This window comes from Sinocyclocheilus anshuiensis, unplaced genomic scaffold (genome assembly GCF_001515605.1).
Source record: "Sinocyclocheilus anshuiensis isolate Anshui unplaced genomic scaffold, SAMN03320099.WGS_v1.1 scaffold714, whole genome shotgun sequence".
Taxonomy (NCBI): domain Eukaryota; kingdom Metazoa; phylum Chordata; class Actinopteri; order Cypriniformes; family Cyprinidae; genus Sinocyclocheilus; species Sinocyclocheilus anshuiensis.
In genome coordinates, this window is record NW_015546068.1 from 573,370 (window position 1) to 589,052 (window position 15,683).

The 15,683-nt window shown below is 33.8% G+C and overlaps 1 protein-coding gene across 1 annotated transcript in view; it reads left to right on the forward strand.

Annotated features, from left to right (window-relative positions):
* LOC107699623 (homeobox protein cut-like 2) overlaps positions 1–13,586 on the forward strand; it is a gene marked incomplete at its 5' end in the record, with an annotated part of 33,222 nt that extends 19,636 nt beyond the window's left edge. The window contains 7 exons of the mRNA XM_016500941.1: positions 1,046–1,144; positions 2,728–3,548; positions 5,767–5,932; positions 7,219–7,506; positions 8,744–8,932; positions 9,857–10,133; positions 12,148–13,586. Of these exons, the coding sequence (XP_016356427.1) occupies positions 1,046–1,144; positions 2,728–3,548; positions 5,767–5,932; positions 7,219–7,506; positions 8,744–8,932; positions 9,857–10,133; positions 12,148–12,835 (2,528 nt within the window). The remainder of the gene's footprint in view (positions 1–1,045; positions 1,145–2,727; positions 3,549–5,766; positions 5,933–7,218; positions 7,507–8,743; positions 8,933–9,856; positions 10,134–12,147) is intronic.
* Between the last annotated feature and the right edge of the window lie 2,097 nt (positions 13,587–15,683).

Below are 15,683 nucleotides of genomic sequence, written 5' to 3' on the forward strand. Positions count from 1 at the left end.
TAAATATTAATTTACAAAAAATTACAAATTATAAAAAATAAATATTAGCAAGACCAACATGAAATATATAATATATAATAAATTCATATGCATTTTAAAATATTTATATTAATAAATTAATGATTTTTTTCTCATCAAAATGAAGCAATTAATGATTAATTAATTATTAATATAAAATATTACATTTACAAAAAATACAAATTATTAAAAGTAAATCTATATATATATTCATTATAAAATAATATTATAAAAAATAATAATATAATTATACAATAATTATTAATAATCCTTACATATCCTAACATTACATGACAAATGACAATACAGCTGAACATTTTATGAGATCAAATGTTTAATAATGCTGTATTAATAAACCATATTTATTTATTTCATATATGATAGTATTTTTGTTGGATACATTTGGTGAATTTACGTTTGTGTCAAGCAAAAGATCTTCTTGGAGCAGCATCTTTATTGGTCCTAAGACAACATTAATATTAACCAATCCGATTTTAGAGTAAGGGTTAATGTTGACTTACAGTAAATACAACAATAATGCATACATTTTAAATAACCATAAAGGCTATATTTCTTCTACACAATATCATGGTAAAAATATATAAAATCACAACCAATATTATCCACCTGCTATTTCCTTCTGATTTGATTCCACATTATGGAAGTTCAATGGTTTGTGAATTGTGTTTCATGTCTTCGCTCAATCCCACAGGCCAGTCTGACATCCTGAAGATGTCTCATCCCTCTAAACCCCACCGAACCATTTCAGACCCCCAGAGAGAACTAGTCCGGTTTCCTGTACAAGCGTTTCTAGCTTCCGTTCTCCCTCCCAAACCCTGCATTTGTTGTGATGCTCTCTTTCTGGGGTTTGAAAGTAAAGCGTTCACGTGTTAGCGCACCCTCACTTGATGCCAGCTTCTCAAAGGCAGCTATTGATCTAGCAATCAAACGCGAGGCTTTGGAGCTGCTCTCTGATCAGCCGGCCCACTCACCTCACCTCCTCTCTCTCCTTTACCCTCTCCGATAGGGAGCATCACTCCTCGCATCCGAACTCCTGAAACTGGGTCAGATGATGCCATCAAGAACATTCTAGAGCAGGCCAAGAAGGAGATCCAGTCACAAAGAGGTCGGTACAAAGACACCAAATCCACAGGCAGTTTATGAATCTCACACTGCTACCTACACAATAACACACAGCAGCAGTGAAACCAGCTTTGATCTGCGCATACGTGACTGTTATAGGATTCTTTTGCATAATAGGATGCCTGATGTTTGTTGGAATCTTCTTCTCGTTGTCCAAAATGACTTACTTCACTACAAACAAAAAAACATCCAGGTATCTGAGGAGCCAAATTATGTGACTATATCCTGAATTCAATTTATGAAATAAATATATGCTTAAATATATTTTTAAGCCTAGCTATAACAACATTAAGTGAGGTATATACTAAAATAAATGAATTACATTTAAAATAACAAAAATGGCCAAAAAATAATTTAAAATTATGTTCTCTAAAAATATATTCTCTTACTGTCTTATGTAATTTTGCTTCTAAGGTAAATTTATCTTGTTTATTAAAGGATGTTGAGATATAAAGACAAATATACAGATTAAAAAATATTTTTACAGTGTCTTAGAGCATTAAATATTTTAAATATTATTTTTTATAATAGAACAAAAAAATATAAGCATGCATAAGCATATATTTGAAAACATATTTAACAAATTTAAAGATATTCTCAGAAAATATATTCTCTTAATATCTTGCACAATTTATCTTGTTTATTGAAGGATGTTGAGATAAAAAGACAAAAATAATTTTGCAGTGTTGTACGTGCAAGCAATGACAAAATGATGGGTTCAATATCCCAGGAAACACACTATTAATAACATGTCTGTCTGCTCTGTTTAATTGTTAATAAATTATTTTAAATAATAATAATTCTTTGTATATTAATTAAATATTTTAAATACTTGTTTTATTATTGTATTATTTTATCAAATATAAAATATTAATACAATTAAATACTTTTAATGTTATATGTATAATATGTTAAATATTAATAATATTTTAGGATAATTAAATATTTTAAATATTTATTTTGTTATTGTATTATCAAATAAAAAATATTAATATCATTGCATTTTTACTATTATATAAATATTTAATATTATATATAATTTGATTATATTTTAAGATTAAAAATTTAATATTATATTTTAAATATTTTAATATTAAAATCATTTATTATTTTATTTATTTGTTATAATCATTTTAATAAATAATTATTTGTGTACACACATGCTAGTGCTAGTTTGGCTGTTATAATAATTATTTTTTATAATAATGAAATATTTAAAATATTTATGTTATTATTGTATTATCAAATACAAAATATTAATATACGTAATTAATTTACTACTTACTATTTACTATTTACACATTTACTATTACATAAATATTTCATATTAATTTGTAACTTGTTTATATTTTAATATTATAAATATGGTAAGATTAAAATCATTTATTTATTATAATTTTTCATTTTAAAAAATAATCGTTGTTCTACACACCTGCTAGTGCTAGTTTGGCTGATATGGTGTGTCTTGCGCACCACAAGCACCACTTTTTAAAGAAGCCATGTCAAGTTACAACTACTTTTGACTAGCAATGCAAACTCACGTTCTGATCTGTTTGTGTTGGACAGGTGATTGTAGGTCGTCTCTGGGCTGTTCATCAGGACGTAACAGCTCCGGAGGAAGCAGCAGTTCTGACGAAACCATCAAGAGCATCCTGGAACAGGCCCGTCGAGAGATGCAGGCGCAGCAGCAGGCCCTGCTGGAGATGGAGGTGTGCGGCCGGGCGTCCTCCAGCGAGCGTCTCGCCCTGCAGGATCCCGCCAAGGGTCAGCTGCCCCCCACGCCGCCCTTCATCAAACAGGAAGAGAATGTGTCCTTGCCGATGTGCGTGTCCAATCCCACCGGCAGCCCTCAGATGCCTCTGAGTGTCCTGTCTCCTGCCGCCTTTGTCCAAAACATCATCCGTAAGGTGAAGTCAGAGATCGGCGATGCTGGTGCGTATTTCGACCAGCACTGGTCCGCCGAACGCGGTGCGGTCGTGATGGGCGTGAGCTCTCACCCGTTCACCTCCGTGTCTCCGTCGCTCTCCTCCTCTTCGTCCACGGGACATTCGTCCATGCCTCGTCCCTGGCCGCGGATGGAGAACGGAGACTGCCCTGCAAACGGCGAGGAAACGTCCGCGCCAGAGGACGAGCCCGTGTTGGGACGGCAGGTGGAGATCAAGGTGGAGCCAGACGCGTCGGTCAGCAGCGAGCCGCCCTGCGGAGGAGGACGGGTATCATACTACCCCACCTACATCCCCCGAACCCTGAAGCCCACCGTCCCGCCGCTGACCCCGGAGCAGTACGAGATGTACATGTACCGCGAGGTGGACACCCTCGAACTCACCCGGCAGGTGAAGGAAAAACTGGCCAAGAACGGGATCTGCCAGAGGATCTTCGGAGAGAAGGTGGGGTTATATATAGCAAAGTCAAACAACAGGAGAAGCTCGCACACACATTATCAAAGAAAATTAAAAATTATTGCCAAAAAAGGGCAACATGCTCAGTGCAAAGACAAAACATTTTCCATTCAAATCGTCATCAGTGTTGCAGTAGAGATATGTAGAGAAGTTAGAAAGACTTAGAAAGTGAACTTAATTTACCCAGTAACATGAAGCATCAATATGTGTGCTAACAATCATAGACATACAAAACTATTACTGCATCACAACTCACCCGTTGCAAAGACCTGCCCCACTTAGTTACTGTTGCTACGTCCGACAAGCTACTCATCATGTTCTCACGCAGTGAAAAATACATCGCAGAGCAAAGAGGAAACTGACAGACAGGACAGAGCAGGTTACTTCTGGTATGAAACAAAGTCTCAACTTTCAAATTCTGTCATTTTTTAAAGAAATTCAAACAATAAATACCGTTTTGTGGCTCTATGGTGTGTGGTGACAGATCACTGTAGCGGCTCATGAACTGATCATCTCCTCCTCTTTACTAGTTATAGCACGAAATAAACATGAATGAACATCAGAAGGTATCTTGTTTCAACCGCTTAAAGACGTCAGTACACACCGTTTCTCAAGTTCAAATATGTCCATTAAAAATATCTTAATTTTTCTACGATTATGTGTGCAAACACATTCTTGTTGAAATAGTTTTTTTGCTTACACACCAAAGTATTTTCCATTTACAAACTTCAGTATTTGGTGCGTCTTTTATTAGTATCATTAATATACTAATAATTTTTTATTAATATTTTAAAATGTTTTTATTTTTATGTTCTCTGTATTTTCCATTTTAATTTAATTAATTTTTTTTTAAATTAAATTTAATTTCATTTTTTTATTTTTTAGTATTTTTTGTTTTAAAGGTTCTTTCTTTGTCGTTGTTATTTTAGTACTTCAAATAAACGAAGATTAGAACTAATTGAAAATAAGTTTAAGGTTTTTTTACTTTTTCTATTATTATATTATATTATATTATATTTTTTAGTTAACATTTATTTTATTTTAAGTAACAAAACTGTTTTATGTAAGGTTTTAATTTTAGTTAATGATAATAACCCTGTTGTGAGATTGTTTGTGTGTCCTAAAACAGCACAGCTGGAGAGCAAGTTTTCATGTAATGACTCGAGATCAAAGGAATCGGTGCATGAAATGGTTTTTCCACAATAATCGGGCACAAGTGTAATGTTATTGTGTGGAAACGGCATACATCTGTTTTGGTATTTGATACCCACAAATCAACATTAATGTCTAATTTTTTTGACGACATTAAATCAAAACCATATTTACTTCCTTAATACATGTTTCTGGTTTTATTGGGAATGATTAATCTGTGCATGTTATTCCAAAATAGAAATTTATTCCAAACTTGCAATGTAGTGATACTCCTGTCTTAAAGGGGTCCTATTATGCTTTTTCACTTTTTCAACTTTAGTTAGTCTAAAATAATACTCAAGTAAAGTACCAATACTCAAAAAATGTACTTAAGTACAATACTCAAGTAAATGTACTTAGTTACTGTCCGCCTCTGATGAATATATATACACACTAAAGTTCAAAAGTTAGGAAGATTTTTTTATGTGTTTGAAAGAAGTCTCTTTTACTTACCAAGGCTGTGTTATTTGATCAAAAATACAGGAAAATCAGTAATATTGAGGAATTTTATTACAATTTAAAATAACTGTTTTCTATTGTAATATATTTTAAACTGTAATTTATTCCTGTGATCAAAGCTGAATTTTCAGCATCATTACTCCAGTCTTCAGTGTCACACGATCATTCAGAAATCATTCTAATATGCTGATTTGCTGCTCAAGAAACATTTTTTATTATTATCAATGTTGAAAACAGTTGTGCTGCGTCATAGTTTTGTGAAAACCGTGATACATTTTTTCCAAAAAAGAAAAAACACCATTTATTTGAAACAGAAATCTTATGTAATATTATAGATGTCACTTTTGATCAATTTAATGTGTCCTTTCTTTAAAAAAATTTTTTTTCTGAAACTGTAGCGCCATTGCGACCTGAAGCTCTTGGATTGTCTTTTTCTGCCATCTAGTGGTCACTTGAATATTTGCCAGTGAAAAGCTGATTTCAAACAGTAAGGTTCTGGTTTTATTACGAGCATTATTAGTTCAGACTCATTTGAATGTCTGTGTGTCTCTGGCAGGTGTTGGGTTTGTCTCAGGGCAGCGTGAGTGACATGTTATCCAGACCTAAACCCTGGAGTAAGCTCACTCAGAAGGGCCGCGAGCCGTTCATACGCATGCAGCTCTGGCTGCTGGACCAGCTGGGTCACGGACTCAACCAGCTGTCCAACCACAGCCACAGTCAGGGTCAGTCATGATCACCAGCACTAACAACCCATCCTACACACAGCCAGAGGGGCTTTTGCTCATTTCTGTAATTCCAAGAAGTAGTTTAGGGTTAAATATTAATTACTATTACATAGTAGTCATGATATAATGTTTAAATAATATCATTGGGGTTTATTTTTTCCTGTATTTTGATAAAATAAAAAAATATTATCATAGTACTGATATTCTTGGAACAATTGAAAACAATTGGATTAAAACATTTTTTTTTTCATTATTATAAAAATGAAAAAATAAATTGTAATATAACTTACAATAAACAATAATTATATTAATAATATGCAATATACATTATAATATTTTTTAATATTAAAGTAAAGAGACTTTTGACATTCTGCTTTTGGCATTCAGATCTTTTTAATTGTCATGAAAATGAAAGCATAATGCAAAACATTTTCAAGTTCAGCTTCACTCTGTGCTGCTTAAATAAAATAACAGTTTTTTCTGCATTTCACTAAAAAATATATAGTAATGAGAATCTTACAACAGCTGAACACAAAAAAATAAAAATAAAATGAAAAAAAAAGGTTAAAAATAAAATGATGAAAATGTGTAATATAAATTATAATTATTATAAAAATTATAAATAACGTTTTTAAAACATCGTTTATAGTGTAAATTACAATATGTTTTATTACAGTGAGAAAAAAAATATTTTTCTCCGTAATGATAGTTCTGATGGCAAAATGCTGAACATATTAAAGTTAAGCTTTATTTACTGTATGCAAAATACTATTTCTTATTTCCTACATTGCAAAAAAAAAATCTTATTATTTTCCAGAATAAATATCTAAAAATTCTTAAATCAATATACATTTACTTGAGAAGCAAAATGACTTAAGATATTCATTCTTAGTTTCTTTAAAAAAAAAAAAAACATCAAAATTAATAGAGTTTATGCTTAAAATATGAACAAATATTTGGCAGTGGGGTAAGATAAATAAACTTAATTCAAGTTTTTAAAATAACAAAGTCATTTTTCTTACCTCACTGGCAGATTTTTTTTTCTGTCTTGTTTTAAGCATAAACTCACTTTTTTTTTTTAAACATTTTTATTCAAGTATGTGTATATATTTGAATTGGAAGACAAGACAAAAATATTGAGTAATTTTAGTTTCTAGTTGAAATCTTCTTGTTATCCTTCCATAGACATGGTATTGCATTATTTGAGTGTTTTAACGTAACCAATAAATGTAAAACTCTTCTGACTGTAATAATTATTATAATCTTTGGTTGTTGGTTCTCAGATAAGAGCCCCGTGACGAGCCGCTCATCCCCGTGCCCTCCTCCGAGTCCTGAGGACGAGCACCCCAGCATGACCCTGGAGCCCGTGAGTCTGGCGCTGGAGAGCAGTAAGGAGAACCAGCAGCCGCAGCACGCCGAGCCCCACGGAGGGAAGAGCACGCCGGGCATGACGGTCCCGCAGCAGCCCCACATGCCGCTGGGCATCCAGGAGCTGGTGGCCATGTCTCCGGAGCTGGACACGTACGCCATCACCAAGAGAGTGAAGGAAGTGCTGACCGACAACAACTTAGGTGATTTACAGCACGACATACACAGCACTGTATGAATGTCAGCATTTTATTATATGTAAAATTAAGATTTTTGATAAGATTTGGGTATTTTTGTGCTACACCAAGGATGCATTTATTTGATCAAATGTTGTTACTACTAACTAAAACTATTAGAAATAGTTTTCTGTAATTAAAATTATATATAAAAAAATTATATTAGATGAAAAACGTAACCTTAAAAAGTTGAATGAAAAATTTAAACATTGCCTTTATAAATAAATAAGTGTACGTTGAAGTACTAAAATTCTTAAAACTAAAGTAAAGATGAATTAAAGCTATAAGAAGTGTATAAAATATATAAAGGTGTAAAAAAAATAATATGACAAAATCATGTAACAAAATTACTAAAACTAAAATTCAAATGAAAACTGAAAAAATAAAAGCTGATTCAAAATATCAATAAATACTATAGTATTATATATATTAATTAAAGCTGCATAAATAAAACAACATGAATATGACAAAATCATGTGACAAAATTGCTAGAACAAACTAAAAATTAAACTGAAAATATAAAAATAAAAGCTAAATCAAAGTATTAACATAGTATACTATATAGTATACACTATATAGTACACTGTATACTATAATAGTATACACTACCGGTCAAAAGTTGGAATAATAAAGATTTTTTAATGTTTATTAAAGAAGTCTCTTCTGCTTACCAAAGCTGCATTTATTTGATCAAAAACACAATAAACAGGAATATTGTGAAATAATGTTACAATTTAAAATATCCATTTTCTATTGTAGCCTATTGTTAAAATATAATTTATTTCTGTGATCAAAGCTGTATTTTCAGCATCATTACTCCAGTCTTCAGTGTCACATGATTCTTCAGAAATCATTCTAATATGCTGATTTGCTGCTCAAGAAACAAAACAGTTGTGCTGCTTCATATTTTGTGGAAATACATTTTAAATCAGGATTCTTTAATGAATAGAAAGTTCAGGGGGGAGGGGGGCGGGGGAATAACATTATAAATGTCTTTACTGTCACTTTTTATCAATTTAATGCATCCTTACTGAATAAAAGTGTTAATTTCTTTAAAATGAACTGTAGTTTAAACAAGATACATTTCGAATCAGTTCATTGAAATAGACTGTTTTGAACTGATTCATGTTGAATGTACATCTAAGGAGAGTTCTAAGGACTGGAGCCGGATTGTAACTGTAAGTATACGTGTGTGTTGTTTCAGGTCAGCGTCTGTTTGGAGAGAGCATTCTGGGATTGACTCAGGGTTCAGTGTCTGACCTGCTGTCCAGACCGAAGCCCTGGCATAAGCTCAGTCTGAAGGGCCGCGAGCCGTTCGTCCGCATGCAGCTGTGGCTCAACGACCCGCACAACGTCGACAAACTCCGAGATGTCAAGAAAATAGAGAAGAAAGGTAAGAAAACAGACTCAATTGATTCAGTTCTTCACTGATTCTGTGCCGTTTCGGGTTTTTTTAGATCTACATTTTAAGGCATTTTATTAATAAATTAGATTTCAAATAGTGAGATCCAGTGTCATTTATATGCTTATTTTATATACTATGTTGTTCAATCTATTAAAAATCATTTTCTTTCATTGAAATAAAGCTTAAAATCAAATATAAATATTAGAATAAAAACTTAAAAAGTTAAATGAAAATGAAAATAAGAAATGTTGCCTTGACAACTAAAATACTAACATTTCAAAAACTAAAAAAATGAAGCTATATAGAAATATAAAAAAGACATTTATAAAAATGATACATTTATTTATCTACTATTACAGTATTTATTAATATTTTGAATTAGCTTTTATTTTTTCATTTTTGCCATTTTTATTATTTTTATTGTAGTTTTAGTTTGATTAATTTTAAAATTAAAATTTTTATCATTGTGTTATGCATTATATGACCGATTATTATATGCGTTTTTTGATTCAGACTTTATTAATAAAATGTCTGTTTTTCAGACAATAAGTGGATTTGCTGAATTGCACATATGCAATGTAGTAAGATCCAGTTTTAGTGTAATTTATATACTATTATAGTATTTAATATTTGGAATTAGCTTATGTTTCTATATTTTCGATTTTCTTTAGTTGAAATTGTAATTTTATGTGCATTTGTGTCATTTTTATTATTATTTTAAATATTTCTATATACAGTAGCTTTAATGAGTTTTTATTGTAGTTTTTGTTTTGTTTTAGCATTTCAACTTAAACTCTTTTCATCATTATATTACATCTGACCCACTTGCTGTGAAGATGCAGTTGATCATAATTTGTAAAGTCGTCTCAAGTAGCAGACTGCTGTAAAACAGAATGTGTTGGTTTTCTCCAGCGTATCTGAAGAGGCGATACGGTCTGCTGAGTCCCGGCTCAGACAGCGATTCCCCCGGCGCTCATTCAGACTGCATCAGTCCGGGTCTGACCCCGCTGGAGCTCTGCCCCTTCAGCCAGGCCAAGAAACCCCGCGTGGTGCTGGCGGCCGAGGAGAAGGAGGCTCTGAGGAAGGCGTATCTGCAGGAGCCGTATCCCTCGCAGCACACCATCGAGATGCTGGCCGCTCAACTCAACCTCAAAACCAACACCGTCATCAACTGGTTCCACAACTACAGGTCCGAATCCGCTGTGCTCTGCTTTTTACCTTGTAAAGACCTGTCCTTGTGTCTGAGCTCTTGTTAGAGTTTGAAGCTTTGAATGGGAGTTTGGCTCCACCTGCTGGACAATTGAGGAGTTTAAAATAGAAAGACAAGAGAACCCTGTAACTACACCTGTACTGTGGCATGAACTTTCCAACATACCCCCCAAAATTTCAACATTTTCAGTGAAAAATTCTTATTTGGTCCCCCCAATCACTACCAGAGCACACTGTGTACGATGCAAAGCTTTCAAACTGGAAGTGATGTCAGCAGCAAACTATCCTCTCTTTTATTGGTCCGAAAGACATTTCACTAATAAATTAGATTTAAAATGTTAATTTAAAGACAATAACTGGATTTGCTGAGAACTAGAATTATTTTAGTGTTATTGATATATTATTAATATTTTGAATTAGCTTTTATTTTTGTATTTTAATTTTTATTATTTTCTAAATTTGTATATAGATTTATTAATTTTAGTATTTCAAATGAAAGTTATTTATTTTATTTGCCGTGTTTTTCAGACAATAACTGAAATTGTTGAATTACACATACAATGTAGTGAGATCCAGTGTTATTTTACTGTTATTTATATTCTACAGTATTTATTAATATTTTGAATTAGCTTTTATTTTTATGCTTTGTTTTCTTATATTAATTTTGATTTTTAATATTTCAATATAGTTTTAATTTATTTTTAATTTAGTTATATTAATTTTCTATTTAAACAAACACATTTCAGCTACTTTTTGCTTTTAAGACAATAACTGGATTTGCTGAATTACACGTGCAATGTAGTGAGATACTGTGTTATTATATACAATTGTAGTATTTAATAATATTTTGAATTAGCTTTTAGTTTGATATTTTCAGTTTTATTTTTAATCTTAGTTCTAGTAAATTTGTTATGTGCTTTTCAAATTTTTTTGTCTTTTTAATTTAAATATTTCTGTATATTTTTAAAAACCCTTTAACTCTCACCAGCCATTTTTGAACATAGACGTGAAAGTGCACTATCCAAACGCTTTTGAATCACAATCACAAAATTATTGCAGAAGTGAAATTATTTCAAAATATGAAAGTATCCAAAAATTATAGAAGTTTAAATTTACTGTAAAGAAAACGCACTACTATTTTTTTAATTTTATATAAAATAAATATTTTTCATAACAGGTTTTACTCTAAAATTGCTATAAAATTAAAGCCTTGTGTCTAAATAAGTTATGTTCCAAATTTGAAGTTGATATAAAAAAATTGAGGTTCCTGTGAGATTTCATTTAGGGCGTTATACCACAAACAGCCACCGGGTGACACCCAAACTCCAGGGAATTTTTTTTAATGCATTTTTTTCTGCCCCAAATGTCTAAATGTCTCTGTTAATTTGACTTCTATCACAAAATATATCACCACATATGGAATCGTGAGACTCAGACCTTTCCAACGATATGTGTTTTGTCAAGATTATAATAAGTTTGGATTGTAAAAGACCGTAATACATTTTGTAATATGACATTTGACCCCGCCTGCTAAGGGGGAGGAGACCACCAAAAGATTTAAAGTACCATTTCCATGGTAACACAATCTACGATTTCAAAATAGTTTCCACAGGATGAATTTTAAGGTTTTAAGCTTTCAAATGATATATGATGACTACTAAAATATGTGATGAAAAAGAGCGCCAATCGTCCCACAGGTGGGACGGTGACAGTTAAAGGGTTAATTAATTTTTATTTCATTTTTAATAATTTTAGCATTTCCACTTATTTATTTCAGATACAAATTTCCAAGACAAAATTTCTTTCTTTAATTTTTTGCATCTAATATTTATATAGAATTTTATTTCAACTTTATTTCAATTACTGAATGTTTTTAAGTTTTTAAAGTTAACAATAACAACACTGACTGATCATGTGTGACACCAATATAGCATACAGTTAAAAATAAAAACAGTAAATGTATTTCCTCTGTTTCATCATCATCCTTTCAACAGGTCCCGTATGCGGCGAGAGGTCCTGATGCAGGGTCTCCAAGACAATGACACTGACGCTGAGCACAACAACTACTCCCCGCTGACATCCCACAGCCCCGCATCCGACCGCGACGACAGGAAGCAGCCCTCGGCCGTTCACAGCCGCCCTCTGAGCGCCGCCCCGCGCCGCTTCGCTGTCAAACAGGAGACCAGTGAGCCGGATGAAGACGAGGAGCTCCGTCTGCGGCAGGCCAAGTGCTTCTCCATCGCCGTCCAGTTTGCCCAGCTCAAAAGCGACCCGGAAACGCCCCCGCACCGCTCGCTGGGCGTCAAAGACGAGGAGCCGCAGAGGAACAGCCATGAGGACGAGGAGCTGGAGAAGTCGCCCGAGGATCCCGTCAGCTTCAAGGCTTTGTCCGAACCGTCCCGGAGCAGCCTGGAGGTGTCGCTCAACTCGCCCTCCGCCGCGTCCTCGCCTGGCCTCATGATGTCCGTGTCCCCCGTCCCATCCTCTTCCGCCCCCATCTCCCCGTCGCCACCCAACCCGCCGGCCCCGAGCCATCATCACCCGCCGAGCTCGCCCTCGCTCAACTCCAAACTCAACAAAAGCACTCAGAGACGCAACGAGAAGATGGCCAACCTCAACAACATCATCCATCGCCTGGAACGGGCCGCCAACCGCGAGGAAACGCTCGAGTGGGAGTTCTAGAGATTCACGCTCTTTAAGAAGATCGTAAGCGTCAGATATTTATAAACACATTTTAGGTATTTTGATAAAGTCACTTTGGATTCTACGTCACAGCACTAGCTGGTTTCGAGGAGAGGTAACGTAGCGGTGTCATGAAATGCACACTGACGTCTTGTAGATTGCCACTGGGTGAGATTATGAAATAAAAGACCTCTGTCTTAAGCCATCAAAAAGCACTACTTATTTAAAAACAAAAAAAGAGAGAGACAATGACCAAATTTGCTAATTTTTGAATAGCAGTTTTTCAACTTTTGTCTGTAAGACAGGACAGCGAAGTCAAGTGACGTGCGGCAGCTTCACGTTGACCGAGGGATAGTCCTAAAAGACTCTAAATAGTGAACAATGCATATGTATTTAGTTTCTTGGTGACATGTTTTGGATCTTTTGTTATACAAGCGTACAACGTGTGATTGTGTGTGATGTAGAAATCGTCTGCAATAGCCTTCTCTGAACAAGATGTAGCATGGAACATAATTTACCTTCTATTTCCTCTCTAGATAGTAACCTGTGATATACTTGAGCGATACTATAAAAAGAGAAAAACGGCAAAAACAAGAAAAAAGGAAATGTAAAAAAGTCGCTACGACGGTAGATGCATTTTTGATTTCGTGAACGTGTCATGTTTTATTTGATTTTATTTTATTTTTTTGGTTGGATACTTTGAGGTTTTACACCAGGGCTCTTGTGCACAGTTTACACACTGCAAAAAAATAATTTTCTTACTCAGTTTTTTTTGCCATTTTTTAGTACAAATATCTAAATATTCTTAAATCAAGATGCATTTACTTGAGAAGCAAAAAGACATTTTCTGAGAAAATTGATCAAAATTAAGTGATTTTTTGCTTAAAACAAGAAAAAATATCTGTCACTGAAATAAGAAAAATAATCTTGCGTTAAATCTTGTTTTAAGTCATTTTTCTTACCCCGTTGGCAGATTTGTTTTTTGTTTGTTTTAAGCATAAACTCAATTTTTATGTTTTCTTTTTTTCTCAGAAAACAAGGCTTAATATCTTAAGTCATTTTGCTTATCATTTGAAACATTAATCAAAATTAAGTGAGTTTTTACTTAAAACAAGATAAATATTTATCAGTGAGATAAGAAAATCTTGTTTTGCCTTTGATGTAAATATTTGAAAAAATTATTTTTCTTACCCCGTTGGCAGATTTTTTCTTGTTTTAAGCATAAACTAACTCAAGTGAAAAATGTATCAATTAATCAGTCTTGTTTAAACATACTTAAATTGAGATTTTTTTTTTAATTATCATTAAAAAATCATCAAAATTAAATAAGTTTATGCTTAAAACAAGACAAAATATGTCAGTGTGCTAATAAAAAAAATGTTCCTTTTGAATTAAGTTTATTTTTCTTAACCCACTGACAGATATTATTCTTGTTTTAAGCATAAACTCACTTAAAAAAATGTTTTTTCATAAAACAAGGCCTAATATCTTAAATCTGTTTGCTTCTCAATTTAAACATTAATCAAAATTAGTTTTTTTTTTTCCTAAAAAAAAAAATCTGTCAGTGGGCTAAGAAAAATACTCTTTTTCCCTTTGAATTAAGTTTATTTTTCTTACCCCACTGACAGATATTTGTTCTTCAAATATCTGTCAGTGACGTCATATCTTAAGTCATTTTGCTGCTCAAGTAAATGTATCTTGATTTAAGATTTTTGTAAAGATTTTTAATGAAAAACAAGACAAAAATACTGAGTAAGAAACAGTTTGCAGGGCAAATCCTCAATAATTCATCGCACATGTACCTCGACGAGCTGGTCTCACACAAACACACATGGGCCAGTGCACCTCCTGTAACCTCCAATGTCTGAAACATACTTTTTGGCCCAGAGGTTTGGATATAATTTAAGCCTCAAAGACCACCGACTGGTGGGGTGGGACGGGTTTTCACGGGGAATTGTTAGCATGCATATGTTTTAAATTGATCAGTGATGCAGTCGTGGTCTCGGGTGGCCAGAAACATGCCATACTCGTCTTCTCATTCTTCATCCATCTATCCGTCTGTGTTGAGTCATGACTCATGTGTCACTGCAAACTTCCTCCAGCCGCCTCCTTCTGAATGGAACAACATGAAGTCTGCTCCTCCTACATGAGGACGGTTCCAGTGGAGAAGGACTATGGTGGTGTGACACTTTATGTTCAGGTCATTTTATAATTATTAAGACATATTTTAGCAGGGAGTTGAAAATAAATGCACTTAAAATTGAAATATGACATACTGGACATCAGATGAGACTCCTAATTGAGATTGTAGATAGAGTGTCAATGGTCCATTTGAGCGATAGGTGGCGGTAATGCACTTATAAGTCTGCGATCTGCCGTAAAGCAAACAAGAAGAAGAAGACACGTCACGCACCGGCTGTTGAGAACGCGCTCAGGACAGTTCGGACATTGCGGTGAATCAGAGGTTAAAAAACAGTACAAATACTGTTCAGTTTCTTGCACAGACCGATCGTTTCGTGTCTTTATACATCAATGTATCGTCACGAGCCGCAGGGTTTAATTTGGTTTTGTTTGTGTATATTCTTTTGACTCAAAGCCGTGATTCCCATTCACTTCCATTATATGACAGACTGCAACGGTTTGAGTTAAAAATCATCAAATGTGTTCTACTTAGAGATGGCGGATAAAAAACAAAAGAAGAAAACGTCTGCAGAACAAAAGAAGGCTTAAGGCAAGAAGTAGGACCCGTGTAAATATCAGATCAGCTTTCCAGCGCTGGAGAGAACTCAAGGAGCAGAAGACATGCACCGCAACAGCTAAAGTCTGTCTAGTACACTGGATGCGACAA